The sequence below is a fragment of the Medicago truncatula genome, chromosome 4, assembly GCF_003473485.1.
Source record: "Medicago truncatula cultivar Jemalong A17 chromosome 4, MtrunA17r5.0-ANR, whole genome shotgun sequence".
Lineage (NCBI taxonomy): Eukaryota > Viridiplantae > Streptophyta > Magnoliopsida > Fabales > Fabaceae > Medicago > Medicago truncatula.
In genome coordinates, this window is record NC_053045.1 from 51,962,893 (window position 1) to 51,981,795 (window position 18,903).

General features: G+C 34.8%; 3 protein-coding genes and 1 pseudogene across 3 annotated transcripts; 2 read left to right on the forward strand and 2 right to left on the reverse strand.

Annotated features, from left to right (window-relative positions):
* The first annotated feature begins 4,774 nt into the window (after nt 1–4,774).
* LOC11446556 (60S ribosomal export protein NMD3-like) lies at nt 4,775–7,813 on the forward strand (annotated as a pseudogene).
* A 96-nt stretch (nt 7,814–7,909) lies between these two features.
* On the reverse strand, nt 7,910–11,785 carry LOC11443205 (aldehyde dehydrogenase family 2 member B4, mitochondrial). Its single transcript, XM_003608930.4, has 11 exons — nt 11,426–11,785; nt 11,194–11,328; nt 10,907–11,049; nt 10,663–10,816; nt 10,325–10,554; nt 10,012–10,101; nt 9,476–9,649; nt 9,253–9,390; nt 8,907–9,044; nt 8,747–8,808; nt 7,910–8,345 (listed from the first exon to the last, which is right to left on the reverse strand). Exons 1-11 carry the CDS (start codon nt 11,520–11,522, stop codon nt 8,072–8,074), a joined length of 1,635 nt encoding a protein of 544 aa, XP_003608978.3. The 5' UTR covers nt 11,523–11,785; the 3' UTR covers nt 7,910–8,071.
* A 1,012-nt stretch (nt 11,786–12,797) lies between these two features.
* Nucleotides 12,798–15,225, reverse strand: LOC11426388 (uncharacterized). Its single transcript, XM_003608893.4, has 4 exons — nt 14,654–15,225; nt 14,485–14,565; nt 13,548–13,687; nt 12,798–13,283 (listed from the first exon to the last, which is right to left on the reverse strand). The coding sequence occupies exons 1-4, from the start codon at nt 14,966–14,968 to the stop codon at nt 13,034–13,036; spliced, it is 786 nt and encodes a 261-aa protein (XP_003608941.1). The 5' UTR covers nt 14,969–15,225; the 3' UTR covers nt 12,798–13,033.
* A 2,377-nt stretch (nt 15,226–17,602) lies between these two features.
* LOC11426389 (protein NUCLEAR FUSION DEFECTIVE 2) lies at nt 17,603–18,718 on the forward strand. Its single transcript, XM_003608894.4, has 3 exons — nt 17,603–17,831; nt 17,931–17,986; nt 18,066–18,718. Exons 1-3 carry the CDS (start codon nt 17,757–17,759, stop codon nt 18,469–18,471), a joined length of 537 nt encoding a protein of 178 aa, XP_003608942.1. The 5' UTR covers nt 17,603–17,756; the 3' UTR covers nt 18,472–18,718.
* Nucleotides 18,719–18,903: the final 185 nt, after the last annotated feature.

The window sequence follows — 18,903 nt, forward strand, 5'->3', positions numbered from 1 at the left end:
CGGTACATCATCATAAACGTGGGAGCTAGCATGAGATGGGGCTACCCTAACTAATTCATGAGCGACCTCATTGGCTTGCCTCCTATTGAACTCGACATGAGCGTTCTAAAAATACAATCGAACAATTGTCTGCAAGCCTGAATAATACAACCTAGTTCACTGCTATCACCTAGGTTTGAATTAAAACGTTCAACAACAAACTTGCAATCCAAAACAAAATCAACATTGTCATAATGAAGATCAGCCACCCATTGTAGTGTCGTGTGAAGTCCAGCAGCCTCGCCAACATCGACATCACAATGAGGAGAGAAACAATCTGTCTTAGCCATGACAAAATCACCCTGATCATCACGGATGCATATGCCAATACCTACCATATTCAGAGAGTCAGAAAAGGAGGCATCAATATTACATTTGTACCTACCATATACCGACTTCGTCCACTCGATGACAGGACCATGAATAACACTATTCAGCTGAGCAAGGATGTCCGTAGCTTTGTGTGATATGACTTCTTGGGCGGTTCTCCAATCATCTAAGAGGTGTCGGGCCCATTCAACAACCTGTAGACATGTTTCATTTTGTTGTTGCCACAATTTTAAATTCCTACGCTTCCACAAGCTCCACATGATCGTCATAAACAATTCTTTTTGCGCAAAAGGCAGCTGGTCAAGAAGAGAAAATATCAAAGCATCCATGTTATAATTTCGACGGAGAGTTCTATCAATAATATCCCATAAATTAACCTCCCGCCACACTTGCATCGCACCTGGATATTCTAACAAGACATGAATACTATCTTCATAATTAGTTCCACACAAGACAAAATCATTAGGACAATGAATACCACGACTACTTAGGCGTGCACGTGTAGGGAAACAACCCCGACACACAGGCCAAACAAAATTTCGAATCTTGGGAGGAAACTTAAGCTTCCATATCGAACTCCACTTCCCCGGAACGTGCAAATGAGAGTTATCTGCAATTTTTGTAACATAAATTCGATATGCACTACGGACAGAATAACTACCATTTTTCTCAGCCTTCCAAATAATTTTATCTTCATGAACAAAAGGATGGAAATGAGTATTCAAAATAAGTTGGGAAGTATTATGATCAAACAAATTAGAAATTAAAGTTGCATTCCAAACCTTTGTCGATGGTTCGATGATGTCTTGAACTTTGACATGAGCAAGTGACGCATAAAGAGGGCTTTGTGTTGAGAGGGAACAACCATCTTTAAGCCACGAAGCACCAAACAAAGGAATACTAGCACCATAACCAATCCTCCATCTAACACCTGTTCAACCACAATTTTAGCGCTAAATATACTTCGCCATACATAGCTGGGATTAGGGCCAAGCCTAGAACTCAAAAAGTCACATTGTGGAAAATATCGTGCTTTGAATAAACGAGACACAAGACTAGTGTTATCAATTTGAAATTTCCATCCCTGTTTACCAAGCATCGCCACATGAAAAGATGTGAGGTCCTTGAACCCCATACCACCATAATTCTTATGAACAGATAAACGCTTCCAAGATAGCCAATGCAAACCTTTTCTAGTGGTGCCACCATGTCCCCACCAGAAAGCGTTAATTATTTTTTCTATGGCATCAACTAACTTGTTTGGTAAAAGATAAACACTCATAATATAAGAAGGAATAGACTGGAGTACCGATTTCATCAACACTTCTCTTTCGGCTTTAGAAAGGCACTTGCTGCTCCAACAGTTTATTTTGTGCCAAATGCGGTCCTTAATGAAGCCAAAAGTTGCTTCTGCAAATCATGGATGGCAGCCCCAAGTACTTACTAGTTCCCATAACAGCGCGGACACCAAGGATGGAAGTGATAGAGTCTTGAGTAGGGTCGGGAACACTCCGACTATAATAAACTTCATATTTCGGAAGGCTAATTGCTTGACCAGAAGAGCTTTTTCATAAGTCTCAAGAATATTTTTCATCACACCAACTTCTCTTTCTTCCGCCATGAAAAATAAAAAACAGTCGTTTGCAAATAACAAATGAGAAATAATAGGAGAATTAGTACATATAGAAATGCCATGAATATCCCCTCTCCTTTCAGCTTGATGGATGAGAGCTGAGAGACCTTCTGCACATAAAATAAACAAATAAGGAGAAAGAGGGTCGCCCTGTCTAAGTCCCTCACCAGGAAATATAGGTCCCACCGACTCATTGTTAACAATTACAGAATAATCAACTGATTCAACACACATCATAATCCACCTAATCCAACGGTTTGCATATCCTATTTTAATCACGACTTCCTTAAGGTATAACCAATCGATGCGATCATAGGCTTTACTGATATCCAACTTTAGCGCTACATTTTTATCTCTCAACCTCTTGCTTATTTTCATATGGTGAATAACTTCAATAGCAATCATAGCGTTATCCAAGATGGAGCGTCCCGGGACAAACGCCGACTGGTTATCTGAAACACATTTATGGAGGATATTTTTCAATCTATTAGCCAAGACTTTAGCTACGAGCTTATACAACACGTTACACAATGCTATGGGACGCCAGTCTTTCATATTATGTTGCTCATTTCCTTTAGGGATCAAAGCAATATTAGTGGAATTAAGTGAAGGTGGAAACTGATTATTATTCAACCAAGAACAACACTCACTAAAAATATCAGAGTTACACACTGACCAAAATTTCTGAAAAAATCCTGGATTAAAACCATCCGGACCAAGACATTTATCCGGGTGCATTGAATACATGGCTTCCTTAAACTCTTGTACCTGAAAAGGAGCGGTTAGAAAATCATTATCCTCTACCGACACAACACTATCAATGGCTGCCAACACAGGGACGCGGTCACTATGATTTTCAAGAAAAAGTTCCTCAAAATAACCTTTAGCAAGATGACATAGACCCTGTTCATCTGTTACACGAATTCCCGCATCATTTTCTAAAGAAAGAATACAATTTACCTTCTTGCGAGAGGTAGCAGACGCATGAAAAAAATTTGTATTTAAATCACCATCACGATACCAATGAGTTTTTGCTCTTTGTCTCCAATACTTATCCTCTTGAATCATTAACTGGGTCATTTTCTTTCTCAATGAAGACAAGCGATTAGGATCAACTGCTGCTCCTTAATTTCTGCACCTATTCAATTCTTTCCGGCACTCGGCAATTTCTTCTTTCAAACCATTACGAGTAGTCTTGCTCCACGAGGTAAGATCAGATGCACAATGATCTAGTCTCTTAGTTATCGGCATACTTGCACTAGACAACCAGCTGTCAGAAACAACATCATGAATGCTCGGTTCTACACACCAAGCATTCTCAAATTTAAAGGTTCTTTTAGGCACCCAGACACGAGTAACAGGCTCCCTAGTGAGAAGAGTCGGATAATGATTAGAAGCCGGGGCTACTAAATTTTCCACCTTCGCATTAGGAAATAGCTGAAACCAGGATGCGTTAGCAAGTGCACAATCCAATCGTTCCTCAACTGCCCTTGGAGTACCTAAACTTTTAAACCATATGAAGGGATAACCTTCCATAAAAACATCAACCAACGAGCATGTCGGAACCCATTGATTAACCAACGAGTCCGTACAGAACCACCTCTTTTTTCTTTGACATCCAGAATATCATTGAAGTCACCTAATATACACCAAGGTAGAGAAATGTTATTAGATAGATTTTATGTTAATTTTCTTAATTTCTTAATGGACTTTATGTTTTTGTGTTAGGATAATAGATTTTATGTTGTAATACGTGTGATACACACCAATTTTTTTTTGAGGGGGTGAAGCACAACAATTGTGATGTCCCCATGCATGCAGTAATTTGATTAGATATTTAATCGTTTTTGGTTAGGTCATTTTATATCCTCTACGCGTTGATTGTTAATATATTCAATTGACAACCCTAACTTGTTTTTTTAGAGGATTTTTTTAAGGAACTTTTTTTTGGAGAGAATTTGTCAACCTAACTTAATTCTTCCACGCATCTTGTTTGCAATGATGCCACGAAAATATGAATATATTTTTGAAGAAACAAATAAGACGTGGGATCATATTATCTTTTCTCTATCTAGCTACTCCTTTAAAAAGAATAGAACTCTTATGCCCTTACAAACTAATCGTCCATGAAAAGATTTTCTTTTGTTTATAGGTGAAATAGATAGAGTGATAAACATCACCAAAATTCACAAATAAAATTGCAAAGTCTCATGTTCGAACCTAAATGAATGTGTCTAACCTAACATTAACTTTTTTTTTTTGGTAAGTCTAACCTAACATTAACGATATTTTAGTTAGTTGAGTTTTGTCTTATTAAAATCTAGTTATTGAATTTATTTGACTAATAAAATGAACAAACTTGCATTTTCATAAATATATTAATTGTATTTGAGTTTATAAGTTAAGCTTATAATGTTATAATTTAGCTTATAGTTTAATATTTGTATGCTGAGGAGGTTTGTCTCTAGTGAATAAGTAGAGATCTTAGTGTCTTTTCTGTTATTCTTTTAATCTTAGTTAATGGTTCTCCAAGGGAACAAAATTGATATTCATAGAAGGTTGCGTCAATGTGATCATTTAGCACATGTAACATTGTTTCTAACTGGGGTTTTATGCATGTGGATTTGGCTCATGGGCTCTTTAAAGGGTTCAGAGTGAAAAATTCCGATAGGATTGTCTCTCACCCATTATGGACATGACACTCTTCTTTCTTTGGGGAGCAAATATAAAAACCAGATATCGTCGTACAATTTTTCAAGAAAAAATACATAAATCTAGTCCGCAAAAAAAAAAAAAAAAAGGAAAAACAGTTTCAAAATACGCCCAACCCAGTCCATTCCCATTTATTTAGACATATTTACCAATAAAATTATATTTAAAAAAATAAATAGAAATTTTCAGAAAACCCTACTTCCGTTTTTTCCACCACCGCGATCATAAGCTTACGCTGCCAAGGTGAGTCTTCTCCAACCATATCCCACATTGTTCTCCTTTGGTTTTTTGTTTCTATGATCGTCTCTTTGTAAATATTCTGCTTATTTATGTTGTTTTTTTCCTTTTTGAGTTGTGATCCCTGTAACGACCTTCTAGTGTATTCTGTTCTATTTTATAATTTTACTTCTTTCTATGTTGTATTAAAATTTTCAAGTCTTGTTGTGGAGATGTCAGGTTTTTAATGTTACGTGAAATATATTTGATGTTTGCACTTTGGAGATTCTTATGTGGAATTTGATTTGGAGATTATACACTATTAAGTCTTAACACCGAAATGATGACCAAAGGGGTATTCCGGTGTCAGTGTTGGTGTCCTGCACCGACCGAATTATGTCATTGTCTCAAAATGTTATTGGTGTCGACTGTGAGTGTTTGTGTCGTGTCCGTGTCTGTTCTCTTTAGCTTATATATAGCAAGTTTGTGTGTTTTGGTGGTGGCTTATTTAAAGATTTTTATGTAAAGGAGTAATGATATGCTGCTGCCTTAATGTATTTAGGAGTACTGCAAGGTTGGTATTGGTAGAGTTAGTGTTTTGTGTGTTAACCTGTTTTGGATTGGTTGTAACTTGTAACATTCACTAATACACCTTTTAATTGAGTCATTCAGTAATGGTTAGGCATGTTTTTTGGAATTTTTTTAGTCATTGACAGTGATGTAAATAATTGAGTATGGTTGTGCTTGTTGGACACAATGGTTTTGCTCGTAGGATGCAAAATTGCAAATCACTTGGTCACTGAAACTGTTGTGAAATTGTGAGTAATGGCATGGATATCCAATTCTAACTGAATCAACTGAACCTATTCAGACCGCAAAAAATCAGATCAGAACTGTTGTTCTGTGAGTTATCCAAACCGAGTTGAACTGCAAAAACTAAAACTGATAGCCTTAGTCTATTTTTAAACTTATATTAACTGTTCATACTTCATGCTATAAGATGGATTTCACTGCTGTGATGCTATTGAGACAATAATTATGAATTTAAATGAAGTGGTCTGTTTCTGCAGGTCAACTTTAGCGATGTTTTTACATACTTAATGTTTTTTTAATTAATTTGAAGCTTTTTTCTCTATACTTTCTCTCAATGGAATTCTATTTTGTCTCCCTTACCATGTCAGGTCTATCAGGCATGGCACAAGAAGCTGGAATGTTCACGGTTTATCAAACGATTGGCAACGTTTTGTGTTGCAAATGTGGGATTTCAATGCAACCAAACACAACGAATATGTGTTTGAAGTGTTTGTGCTCAGAAGTTGATATTACAGAAGGCTTACTGAAGCTCCATGTGATTGTGCATTGCCCCGAGTGCCAAAGCTACTTGCAGCCACCGAGAACTTGGGTCAAACTACAATTAGAAACAAAGGAGCTGTTGGCATTTTGCTTGAAAAGATTGCAAAAGAATATGAATGTCAATAAAGTGAAGTTGGTAAATGCGGAATTTATTTGGACGGAGCCCCATTCCAAGAGGGTAAAAGTCAAGGTCAGTGTTCAGAAGGAGGTTTATAATGGAGCAATTCTCCAACAGTCTTACCTTGTTGAGTATGTTCAACAGGATCACATGTGTGAATCATGTTCCAGAGTGCAGGCTAACCCTGATCAGTGAGTTGCAGTTGTGCAACTCAGGCAACATGTCTCGCACAGGCGTACTTTCTTTTATTTGGAGCAGCTAATTCTGAAGCATGGTGCTGCTGCTAGAGCTGTCAGAATCAAACAAATGGATCATGGTATTGACTTCTATTTCTCTAAACGAAGTCACGGTAACAGCTTTTTGGAATTTATTGGAAAAGTAGCACCTATAAGGAGTCGTAATGATAAGCAGCTTGTTTCTCATGATTCAAAGAGTAATGACTACAACTATAAATACACGTTTTCAGTTGAAATCAGCCCCATTTGTCGCGAGGATTTAATTTGCTTGCCTCCTAAAGCTTACATAGCTTTGGGCAATATTGGTCCTATTGTGATTTGCACCAAGGTTACTAACAGCATTGCTTTGCTTGATCCACTTACCTTGAAGTACAGTTTCTTAGATGCTGATCAGTATTGGAGGGCATCCTTCAAATCCTTACTTACTAGCAAAGAGTTGGTGGAATATATAGTGTTGGATCTGGAGGTTGTTTCATCGAAAATTGGTCCATCTGAGATTACTATGGGTGGCACAAAATATGTTTTAGCTGATGCTCAAGTTGCCCGAGTTTCGGATTTTTCACAATCTTTTCTATTAGAACTCATTTGGGGCATCTTTTAAAGCCTGGTGACCATGCTCTTGGTTATGACTTGTATAGGGCTAACAGTAATGACACTGAATATGAAAATTACAAAGGACATATTCCTGAAGTGATTTTAATAAAGAAGAGTTATAAAGAGAAGAGATGTGGGAAGCCTCGTTCTTGGAAATCACTTCCTATGGAGGTTGATGATAAGGTTGGAGTTGATTACAACTTGGAACGTGATCTATTCTTAAAGGACCCTGAATTGGAGGAGTTGATGGCTGGTTTTGAATCCCTTGATCTGTTTGAGGATGAAGATGAGGAGGATAACATGGAAGAATAAGCTAAAGTCACTTCTATCCTAATTATATACTGAATCTTAGTTTTATTGTTGTCAAGGATACCATTTTTTCACTCATGCTTTATTGATTGAAAATCTCTGTTGATGTTTTTATTTACTGCAATTTACTGTGTAAGCTTGTAAACTATCTTTTATTAATTTTCCATTGAGAACGGTGATGATTTTGACTGTTTCATTCTCCAATCAGAAGGTCAGTGGCTCTAAAATTGGTCTTTGTTCTTTTAAATAATAATAACTTTAAAAAATTGATCTGAATAATGATAACAACTTTGTTGCTCTAAAATTGTTGATACAAACTCGAGATCATTGTAAATCATTATCTTCTAAATTGTTGATACAAACTCGAGATCATTATAAATCATTATCTTCTAAATTGTTGATACAAACTCGAGATCATTGTAAATCAAGGTCACTGTATAAGCTTATAGTGTCTTACGAAATCACTTAATCACATACAAGTTCTTTTCGATAATTGGTTTGCACAACCAACAAACTAAACAAGTACAATAGTTACAACCACGCAGGATTGTTTAGTGGGGACACCACAGCTTTTACCTGCAGATAGTTGTGAAGACTGTATATTCCTTTCTCCCTGCCAATCCCACTCATCTTGTAACCACCAAAAGGAATTGCAGCATCAAACACATCAAAGCAATTAATCCACACTGTTCCAGCTCTCAGTGCCCGCATCAAAGTGTTGGCTGTGCTCACGTTGTTTGTGAAAACACCTGCTGCTAAACCATAACGTGTCGCATTTGCCCGTCGTATCACTTCATTAATGTCCCTATATAATATTAGAAGAATAAAAAATATTAGAAAAATTCCAAATTGCGCGCCACACTACAGATATTCCAAGGCACTGTCTTGAATTCTAATTCTAATTTTATAAAGAATTTAATAACTAAGGAACAACTGTATACAAACATTTTAGACAGGCGTCTGATCATACTTAATCATTTAAAAGTATATGCAGATATTTTAGAAAGCCATACTATGCATGATGCCATACTGAAATATGATTGATTATGTGTATAAGATTATTTTAAAGTGTGATTGCAAATAACGATGAAATTGATTCATTTAGAAGGATCCCATGCAGAATAGCTTTGAAGTTGGAACATAATGGTAATCTTACTGAATTTCAACAAAAAAAAAACAAGCAAGTGGGATTCCAATTTCACTCACTTGAACTTCAAGATGGTCTGAACTGGGCCAAATATTTCATCTTTAGCTATCAACATATCATCCTATGTAATAGCCATTAACATGTGTTAGAAAATGGTCCACAATACACGGTCTTACGGTGCATTTCTGTAAACAGTCACTTGTGGCAAATAATCAATACCTGAACATTTGAAAATACAGTTGGCTGGACAAAGAAGCCTTTGGAACCCAATCTCCCACCTCCACATTCAAGTGTAGCATTGCTATCAATTCCAGACTTTATATACCTAAGTACTTTCTCAAATTGTTTCGAATCAATCTGCGATTATTTGCAAGGACCACAAAACAGTGTTATGTTGTTAAATCATAGTATGATCAAGAATGTGTTGTTCTGTCAAACATTAGCTTTTTCCCATGAAAAGGTTAGTCGAATAAACACTAGAAAAGAAAAAGAAAAATGAGACAAGGAATATAGACCTATAAAGTAACGTTACAATAGTAATAAAGTTAACTTAATATAAAAATACCTGAGGACCTTGCTCTACACCCTTCTTAAATGGATCACCAACAACACGTCTCAAAGCTCGTTCCTTTGATTTCTCCAAGAACTCGTCATAGATACGCTCATGTACGAAGGTACGGGATCCAGCACAGCAACATTGTCCCTGAAAAGCATCCAGCTTAAGGCATAAGCTTCTACTCCACATTTCCGTCTTGTTTTAGAAAGTAGTGGAAAAGGATTGCACAAACCTGATTAAAGAAAAGAGCAAAGTGAGCAATTTCAACAGCTTTGTCAATATCAGCATCCTCACAAACAATGAATGGCGATTTCCCTCCAAGTTCTAATGTCACTGGCTTAAGATTGCTTCTTGCAGCCAGCTCAAGTACAGTTTTTCCAGTGTCTGTTGATCCAGTGAACGCTAACTGCAAAATTAGAAGTAAAAAAAATTGAATTTGTATGCCAAATAATGAATCAATATTATCCAGTGAATGCTAACTTCAAGATAACATGTCTTGATTTCTTTCATTACTTACCAATTTTTATAACCTCTCTTATACAGTAAGGTATAAACAAGAACTACTATCAAATCAATATCATCATGAAATTTAGACGAATCATGCTCTCAATCATAATGCATTTTGATGGTATCCTAAACATATTTAGCAGTAATACATAATGGATTGGAATAATGCATCTTTATAATCAAGCTAAGTTCATCGGTGATGCTTTATAGAACTATATATTAATATATAGTAGAAGTTAAGATGCTTGATTCTCAAAATACCTTGTCCACGTCCATATGACTTGCAAGAGATGCACCAGCAGTTGGACCATAGCCAGAAACTATATTCAGAACACCTGGGGGTAGACCGGCCTGCCCAAAAGTGTGAAAATTACAACTTAACATTTGTAAATAAAAATACAACTTACATAGTCATAGAAATCTAAATAAGATAATCAGCATGCTAGCCAAAATTGAGGTTAACGTATGAGGTCAAAAACTAAAGGCAAGGGTAATTGTTTCACAATTGGCATCACATCAGAGCATTTTGTATTTCTTTTGACATCAAAGCATGGCTTACGAGTTATGAGCTGACCTCATGAAGTAGTTTTGCCACAAGTAGAGCCGTTAGCGGTGTTTGCTCAGCAGTCTTGAGGACAATGGTATTACCACATGCTAGAGCTGGTCCAACTTTCCAAGCAAACATAAGTAGAGGAAAATTCCAAGGTATAATTTGTCCTGCTACACCAATTGGTTCATGCAATGTCTGGACATGATAATCTCCATCAGCCGGGACTGTCAGCCCATGAATTTTATCTGCCCAACCTGTAAAAACAATAATTGTTAGACTGGGGATATTAGCATGATTATTTTTTTTACAACAATTAAAAAAGCATTGACATAAGGAACATGTTGTTACTGATCCGATCCTACCAGCATAGTAGCGAAATAAACGCACAAACATAGGTACTTCAGCTTTGGCAGCCTGTTCATAAAGCTTTCCATTGTTCCATGCCTCCAGAGCTGCAATCTCATCATTGTGCTTCTCAACCAAATCAGCAAATCGCAACAATATACGACATCTTTCCTGAAGGAGTTATTAATAAGTAATCATCAACGTAAATTGAAAACTAATAGAAGTTCATGCAAGAAAGGACACTCTGCAGGAAATGCTTACATAAGCACTCATTTTAGGCCAAGGTCCATTATCAAAGGCCTCACGAGCTGCTGAAACTGCACGGTTAATATCTTCAGCATCACCTTCAGCAACATGAGCAATCACTTCCCCTGTGCGTGGATCAAGTGTTGGAAATGTTTTCCCTGGAATCAAAAGAAACTCCGTGTTTAATCTAAGAGCCTAACTTGTTCTCACTTCCACTCAATAAATGATTTTTCGAGACAAACCTTAAAACGACTATTATTTTGAGACGGAGGGAGTAACAAGCAACGATCTTTAAACATTACCTGATGCAGCATCCACAAACTTTCCATTTATAAGATGCTGTGTATAATTTATTGAAACTTGTGGAGTAATCAATTCCTGAACAGCTGCAGCAGTGCTAAATCTGTTTGTGTTTATCAACCCTTCAGATTTTCTTCCTGAGGTGAAACAAAACATAAAGCAGAAATCTTATTCCATGCATTACAAAAAAAAAAAGTATATCCACACACAGTTACAGGATAAGGAATTGAATACCAAGCGGTGAGCGAAGCAGAGAAGCAGAAGCTCCAGAAGAAGAAGAAGAAGAAGATAGGGAGCGAGAGAGCAAACGAGAAAGTGTGCGAGCTGCCATGATGAGAGCACGTGAATGTGATTGCCTGTCGGTGTTTCTTGTTCTTGTAATGATTTAGTGATAAAAAAGAAACAAAACTTATCAATGTGAAAAATGATTTTTCATATGCACCATTTGTTTGGTAACCGTTGTTGTTGTTGATATTAATCTTATCGCTAATATGATGTGAAATACTACTAACTTACAAGAAACCATTGAAAGAGCTATGTCATTAATTATTGTATTGAAAATCTTGTGGGGTTAATTAATTTGAAGGGTTATTATTGAATTCTTGCTTGTATTAATAAAGAGAGTTGAAAAAGTTTGTCTTTCTATTAAGAGGAAATGATAGCATTATTGAGTAGAGAGAGTTGGGATGACGTTTGTGGCAGGCAGGTACGTTTGGAGAAAAGCGGGAAGAAGACAAACACAAAGGGAAATTCGCTTTTGGGAAAACTCAAATTCAAGCCTGTTAATTTGGGGAATCTTAAATTTAAAGTGATAAAAAATAGTAGTAATTTTTATGTATTTATTAAGAGGAAAAGTGATTTAGGTAGCTCATATGGTTTGCAAGGGGATAGTAGGTGGTACTAGACTAAAAGTTTGGAGTATGAGCTAAAATTTTCACACAAACTATATGATATGCAAGTGGAAATGGATATATTTCACCATAAATAATATAGATATCATTTACTGTATTTTTCTTCGCTAATAAAATACCTCGTTTTCTTTACATATCTTTCCTTCTATAACATCACAAAATTGTCACATATCACATTGAGAAGGATATACGAGGACAACTTAGTCCTTATTTAAACTCATAAGTCAGTTTTTTGTGATAATATTGTTTCAAAAAAACAATTAGATCTCCGACAATAAAATTTTTATCACAAGAGCAAAGGGATATAAATGGTCCTTACAATAAGAAAATAAATCTCTAAATTTATTCTTCAATCGATTGTTCATTTTAGGACCAACGCAAAGTTGAATTTTTAAATGCAAAAGAAGAAAAATCAAATGAGCAATTAATTGAATATAAAAATATAGTGATTATTTTCATGTAGAAACTAACTAATGGTGAGTAACCAAATACTCATGTAAAAAGATGTGAATCTAACTAATGGTGATTGGTGGAGTCGTAACTTGGAACAGCCAGAATTCATCCATTATACAAGCTTGTTAATGTTATAAGGACTTGAGGTTTGATTTAAAACCAGAATTTCATATTCAACGGGCGAAATTAATGTGATTAGCAGCTACAAATACAATATGCTTTATAAAAACAACTTACAAGACTATGATAGAAATCAAATGTCAAACTTCTACATTCAATAACTTTGCCTCAAATTACAGAGCATGGTACATTTATACATGTATGATTTGGAAGAGTTGAGCTCCAATTTTAGTTAAATTCGTGTTTAACATCACATATGCCTGGTGAGTTATACAGGTGACCGGCGGCGAGATTCTAGCTAACCTAGCAACCAGATTGGACTGGCAAAAGCAGTACATATATGTCAAAGTAAACACCGTTAACGTGGAATTTGATTAGAATCAAGATCTTTTGGGTGCATGGACGTTATACACAAACAATAAGGTAGAAAGAAATAGAAAGCGAAAAAAATGATAACGCCAAGATCAGCCTCTTCTCCAATTGCTGGACGGCGCAGACTGATCACGTATATCTGAATTGCACACCACAAGCAGTATAAAGAAGCTATGGATACCATAAGTAGCATTGACTGATATGATTTTTTCTTTATCGAGTCTGAGGAACTCGCTCTGCAAGGCAATGAAAAAGAAAGAAGAATATGTTAAAACCTCTATAGTATAACTTGATATTGAACATGGAAAGTTGCAATAACAAAACGAGAATTTCTTTTAGGCCCCCAACTATTCGCATGCCCTACATTCGGATCTTAAAATCAGAAAGAAAAAAAAAAGGGGGGTTTCTTGATGTGTTTTTTCCATTCAGAAGCTAAAATCCGAAATAATATAGGGTGGGAGAGAAGTGTTAAAGGGGTGGAAAGCAGTCTAACAAAACACCTGTTGAGGTAAAAGAATCCACCAATTAAGCAAACACACAAGAAGCCGACTACAACAACAGCATCCGGGTTAACTGGTGCTCTTCCTTGCCACCAACCAGTACTCAAAATCCAAGTGTACATGGTCGTTTTCCCATTCTCCTACAAGATTTTGAGGGTTATAAGCTTGAATCAATTAAGAGTTTAAGTGACAATTTTTAGAAAGAGTTATAACAAAACGGCAAGAACATTTGTCTTCGACACTGTTAGATTGGCTTGCAACTAGTAGGAATTTAGCTTCATTTTGTAGTTTCTTTCTTTGTTTCTATTAAAATAATAGCCAATAGCACTCTACTTGTAAAGTCTACGGACACAGAACTTCAAAATTTAGATTACTAAAGGAAAAATAAGGAAATGAACCGAAAAACATATCAACCTTATGAGACAAGAATAAGAGACAAACCAAAGTTGAAACCTAGTAGAATAGTATTGGTGTACAAGAGTTGGTTAAGATTCAGCTATGCATCTAACAGTTTCTGTTATTGTTTACCTCTCGATAGAGTAGTTAAAAACACTAGATAACAAATTATGTACAGATTTAAGAAGGTTAACAAATGTTAACGAAACAAATGTAAAAATTTCAAGGTTAATATCATCATGACATGGAATTCAAGAAAATAATAAATGTGGGAACAATCAAACATCCCCTACTTGTCAAAATTGGACATAAATAAACAAAACATGTATAGTATCAAAATTGATTTTAATTTTAGAAAGTCCAAGACCAGATGAGGCAATCTCCATAAATACTTGAAACCGCTTTAGACATACATGTTACTATTTTAAGCAGGTTTCACTAATTAGGATAATAAATCAATCAGCTAGCTAGTAGTTTGTAGAAACAAACACAAACGGTTACATAAACAGCATCGAAATGTTATTGTATCAATGAATATTACCTCAAACAGATGATCAAGAAAGAAGTGAGTCAAAGAGCCAGCAGATATCAAGAACAAACATTGCATCTTAGTAAGTGGCACCTGCAATATCAATTATCAAAGTAATTAATTAATTCATAATAATAATAATAATAAATGATGAAATGAAACAACTAGATCAATTAATGACCTTGGAGAAAGAAGAATCTAGAAAGTGTTTATGAAGAAGAAAAGAGGAAATCCTAGAGTAAAGAAGACATAGAGGATATCCCAAGATAATGATGTAGTAGAAAGGATGGTGAATGTAATCAGCAAAAGTAGAGGCTACAGTATGACCACCAAAAAGAGAGACAAGCCACTGAGAGAAAGAACCAATATCAGGTCCAAAGAAAGAGTTGATGGTGTAGATGAGTGTATGGTGTGGACTAAACCTGCCGTTACTGACGGTGGTTAGACACAAGCCTGAGCCCATGGCATACATCATGTGAGGACCAGGGCCTGGCATGGCATAAATAAAATAATCACTTTCAACTTTCAGCTTCAACAAACAATATAAGTTCCTTCACTCAACAGAGTCAAGATCCTCTCAGTCTCAACTGCCTTTGAAGATAGATAACTAACTGTGCTGTATGTGGCAGTCTTAAAAAGGTAAAGTTAGTGCGGGTAATGTGTTCTAACTATTACCAAGTTCAAGGTGGCAGATCAAGCTAACAGCCTATTCAACTAACTAATAATAAACTATAACTATACTAGTTAAATATTTCCTTCCTTATAAAATTAAACTATTACTCCCTCCTGGCTTAGTTATAAATAACAAATGTATTTGTTTTGTTTTGTTTTGTTTTTTATTACATACTAAATACATTAATTATCGAATTGCAGCCGCAACTAACTCTTTTAACACCCTATTCTTGTGTATATCACATTGTCGGTATTTAACATCAACTACATTTTCTAAATTCTTTCTCTTTCAAGGTGCCAATTGCATGTTATCAAATATTTTTCTTTGTTTATACATTACTCAAAGAAAAAGAAGTGAGACAGATTACAACTTCTGTTTTAATTTGTGCAATAAGTTACCACATTAATTCCTTCAAAAAAAAAGTTATCACATTAATATTTACAAATACACGGTTCATTAGTGTAATGTACCGTGGTTAACGTCACATTAATATAATATAAACTACTGATTTGGTCATTAAAATTGTAACACACCTAGTAGAACAGTGAATGTCGGTCACTTTTGTCTTTAACTCAATACAAGCTAGTGTTTTGCTTATTGTGTGGCTCCCGTTTGTGCTCGCAGTTGTTCTTTTCAGCCAACAAGGGGCCAAAATGATTTATTTTTATTTTAAGGAAAAATTGATGACAACGTGTAAGGATTGAAGGACAAGGAAATGATGATGGGTAGATGGGAATGATGATGGGATTGGGAGGGTTAGGATTTCTCCTTAAAATAAATTGATTATAGTTTTTTTTTTCTTGATACTTGTAACATTTTATTAAATATCAAATTACAGATGCATAATGGAACATCAATAAATATGTAAAAGATAAAACACAAATAATCAATTTTGTATTTATTTTAAAAAACAGCAATGATAGGTTATTTTATTTTTATTCCTTTTCATATAATACCACAATGAGATGTTGAATAAGTGTATAAAAATAAAATGTGAATATTCTAGTAAAAAAAAACATTTTTTGTTTAAAGTTTGGGAATGAAACGTGTTAGGAGAAAGACTTAGATATATTTTTGGTCCTTTATCTTTTAAAAAAGACGTGTTTTGATTTTTTATCTTATTTTTGACATGTTTTGGTCCTTTATCTTTTTAAAAATATAGACGTTTTAGTCTTTCAGTTAGAAATCATACCATAAGTTAACTAAAGTTTAATACATGGTAATTATTGTGTTAACATAAACGCATGTGACATAGAAGAGGGAAAAACGATGTCGGTTTTTAGGAGCAATGGGAAGGAATGTTAAAAATAAGGGTTAATGTATGTTTATCTCCAGTAATATTAGCGATTTTCGGTTTTGCCTTTGTTGTCATTTTTTTTTTCAAATAACATCAACATAATTTGTTATAGCAACAAAAACTTTTAAAAAAATAATGCATTAAAACAAATTGCTTGACGGACCGGCCCTTCAACTCGTCATTCTGCCACTAAGCAGGGTGGGGTGGAATTTTAGACTCGACCACTTTAATTGACTCGGTTTGCGTCTTCCCGTTTTAGACAGGTCTAAATAGGGCGGGAGACCCACTTTACCATCCCCAATGTGGTGTATATTCAATCTTTGTTCAACATCAATTCCTTAAAGTGAGATTAGTTTCGCTCAATTTACTTTATTTAATTTATTGTCCATTTACAAAAAAGATAGATATAAACGATAATTTAATGAGATTACTAAAACACTATTTTATCTCTTTTGTCTATCTCTTTTAAAAATGCACAATAAATATAGCAATGTTAACATAGTGAAGCCAAACTCCCTTAATATGTGTCATTAGGACAAGATCATAAAATATTAAGAAGTAAAATGTTTTTTTGACAAAGGAAGTAAAATATTTAAAAATATTATTTACCCTTAAATGAAATTGCTTTTTATATTCTTATATTAGCAGTTGATATTGTTGATATAATGAAATAAGAACTTTTTTATAAAAAATGAGTTTGTTTGGAGGTAAGAAATTTATAATACTTTAGAGAAAAGATATTTACACAACTATTTTTTAATAATTTTTAGAATAAGTCTCTTTCATACCTTTATTGTGTTCCTATTCATTTTATTTTATTTTGGTCAAGGTGTTCCTATTTATTTTGACATTCTGACAATATTTTTTATATATTTTTGTTTGTCTTCTTATAAGTTGTTACAAAAGTGGTTGTTTAAATGACATACCTCAATATTTTATATTAGGTTCAACGAGAAAATGAAATATTAAAAAAATGTAAAATAAATTTTTTATTATTGTAATATTTAAGGTTACATTAATTGAAAAATGTTATTGAAGTATAATTTCTAGAAATCATCATCTTCCCTTTCTATGAAGAAGAATTATATTATATTATTATAAAGATTAAAGAAGAGTATAAAACTTCTCCTTTCTCTCAAAAAAAGAATATAAAACTTCTCCTCCTTCCATTTCTCTGGTACCAAACAAACACTTTCATCAAAACTCACTTTGTTATTTGGTGGTAACGAATTCAGAGAAGTAAAAGGGCTTTCAACTTGAGTGTGACTGCGAGAGTGAAGAGCAAAACGAGAGTTCCGTTGCGCTCCATTCAAAATGCAATCCAGTCGTACCTTCATCATCTTCACCATCTTCCTCATTGCGATCCTCCCCCATGCTACCATCGTTCAGGTCCCTTTTCCCCTTTCTTTCACATTTTACTCCAAAATCCAAACAATCCATTAATAGAAACTGTTTTCATTATTCTATCCTTTTCTTTTGTGCCTGCAGGGACACTCATTCTCACCATTTTCATCCGCACTCGAAACCCTCCAGAAACAATTAGGGTTTGCTTCTGTCCTTTTATTCAGTTTTTTTTTTTTTTTTTAATTTGTTCATTTTAACGTGTTGTTACATACTGATCAGGTACACTTTCAAGAGCATAAGTCTTCTTCGTCGTGCAATGACTCACGCTTCTTTCTCTGAAGAAAACAACAAAGCTTTCAGCATTTTGGGTGCTACAAGCATTGAAACATCTGTTTCTTTCAATTTGCTTTCGAAAGACGTTGATATTTCCGCTAAAGAGTTGAACCGTCGACTATCCTTAATCTCCAACGTCGACTCTTCTTGTGCTGTTGATGCAAAACGTTTGGGTTTGCACAAGGTTGTTCGTGTCTCGCCCAAGACCAATTCTTCTTCCACTGCTGTGGTTTGTGGTGCTTTTCGATCAATTTTTGGTGCTATTTCTCTTGATACTGGTAGTTCGGAGGCTGCTGGTAATGTTTTCTTGACTGTTCATGGTCGTGATCTTGGTGTTTACGCGGCTATGTGAAATGTAGGTCACCTTTCAGTACCCATGTTTGTGTTTCATTTTGAAGATACTTTTTAATAGCTTATGTTTTAGTTGTTTGTAGTACTTAAGTTTTAGTTTATCTAATTAGCTTAGGGTATGTTTGGATTGATGTATTTAATCTAATTAGTACTTGTGAGACTGTTTGAAGGAGTTTATTAAAATGACTTATGACATGTTTGTAAGCTCGTCATGATAGCTTATATGAAAACAATTTGTCTTTATTTTATCTTTTGGTATAGTAATAGCTTATATATAAGTACTTATGATGTGAAGTTGTTAAATTCTATGTATGATGTTATTGTCGCTGATCCTGTTTTATTGACTTAAGATATATAGCTGCTTGTTTTTACATTATCATTGTTGTTTGTATTTGTATATGTATAATGCTATGAAGTATTAACATCATGAGGT

Excerpts from the sequence above, each read along its gene's own strand:
- LOC11443205 (XM_003608930.4), bottom strand. The coding sequence starts at position 11,522 with ATGGCAGCTCGCACACTTTCTCGTTTGCTCTCTCGCTCCCTATCTTCT. Across the intron at positions 11,329-11,425 it reads TCTGCTTCGCTCACCGCTTG|GAAGAAAATCTGAAGGGTTG; the intron begins GTATTCAATTCC and ends GTTTCACCTCAG. Across the intron at positions 10,102-10,324 it reads TGGCAAAACTACTTCATGAG|GCCGGTCTACCCCCAGGTGT; the intron begins GTCAGCTCATAA and ends ACTTTTGGGCAG.
- LOC11426388 (XM_003608893.4), bottom strand. The coding sequence starts at position 14,968 with ATGCCAGGCCCTGGTCCTCACATGATGTATGCCATGGGCTCAGGCTTG. Across the intron at positions 13,688-14,484 it reads TTCTTGATCATCTGTTTGAG|GAGAATGGGAAAACGACCAT; the intron begins GTAATATTCATT and ends AAAATCTTGTAG. Across the intron at positions 13,284-13,547 it reads GGATTCTTTTACCTCAACAG|AGCGAGTTCCTCAGACTCGA; the intron begins GTGTTTTGTTAG and ends ATTGCCTTGCAG.
- LOC11426389 (XM_003608894.4), top strand. The coding sequence starts at position 17,757 with ATGCAATCCAGTCGTACCTTCATCATCTTCACCATCTTCCTCATTGCG. Across the intron at positions 17,832-17,930 it reads CCCATGCTACCATCGTTCAG|GGACACTCATTCTCACCATT; the intron begins GTCCCTTTTCCC and ends TTGTGCCTGCAG. Across the intron at positions 17,987-18,065 it reads ACCCTCCAGAAACAATTAGG|GTACACTTTCAAGAGCATAA; the intron begins GTTTGCTTCTGT and ends CATACTGATCAG.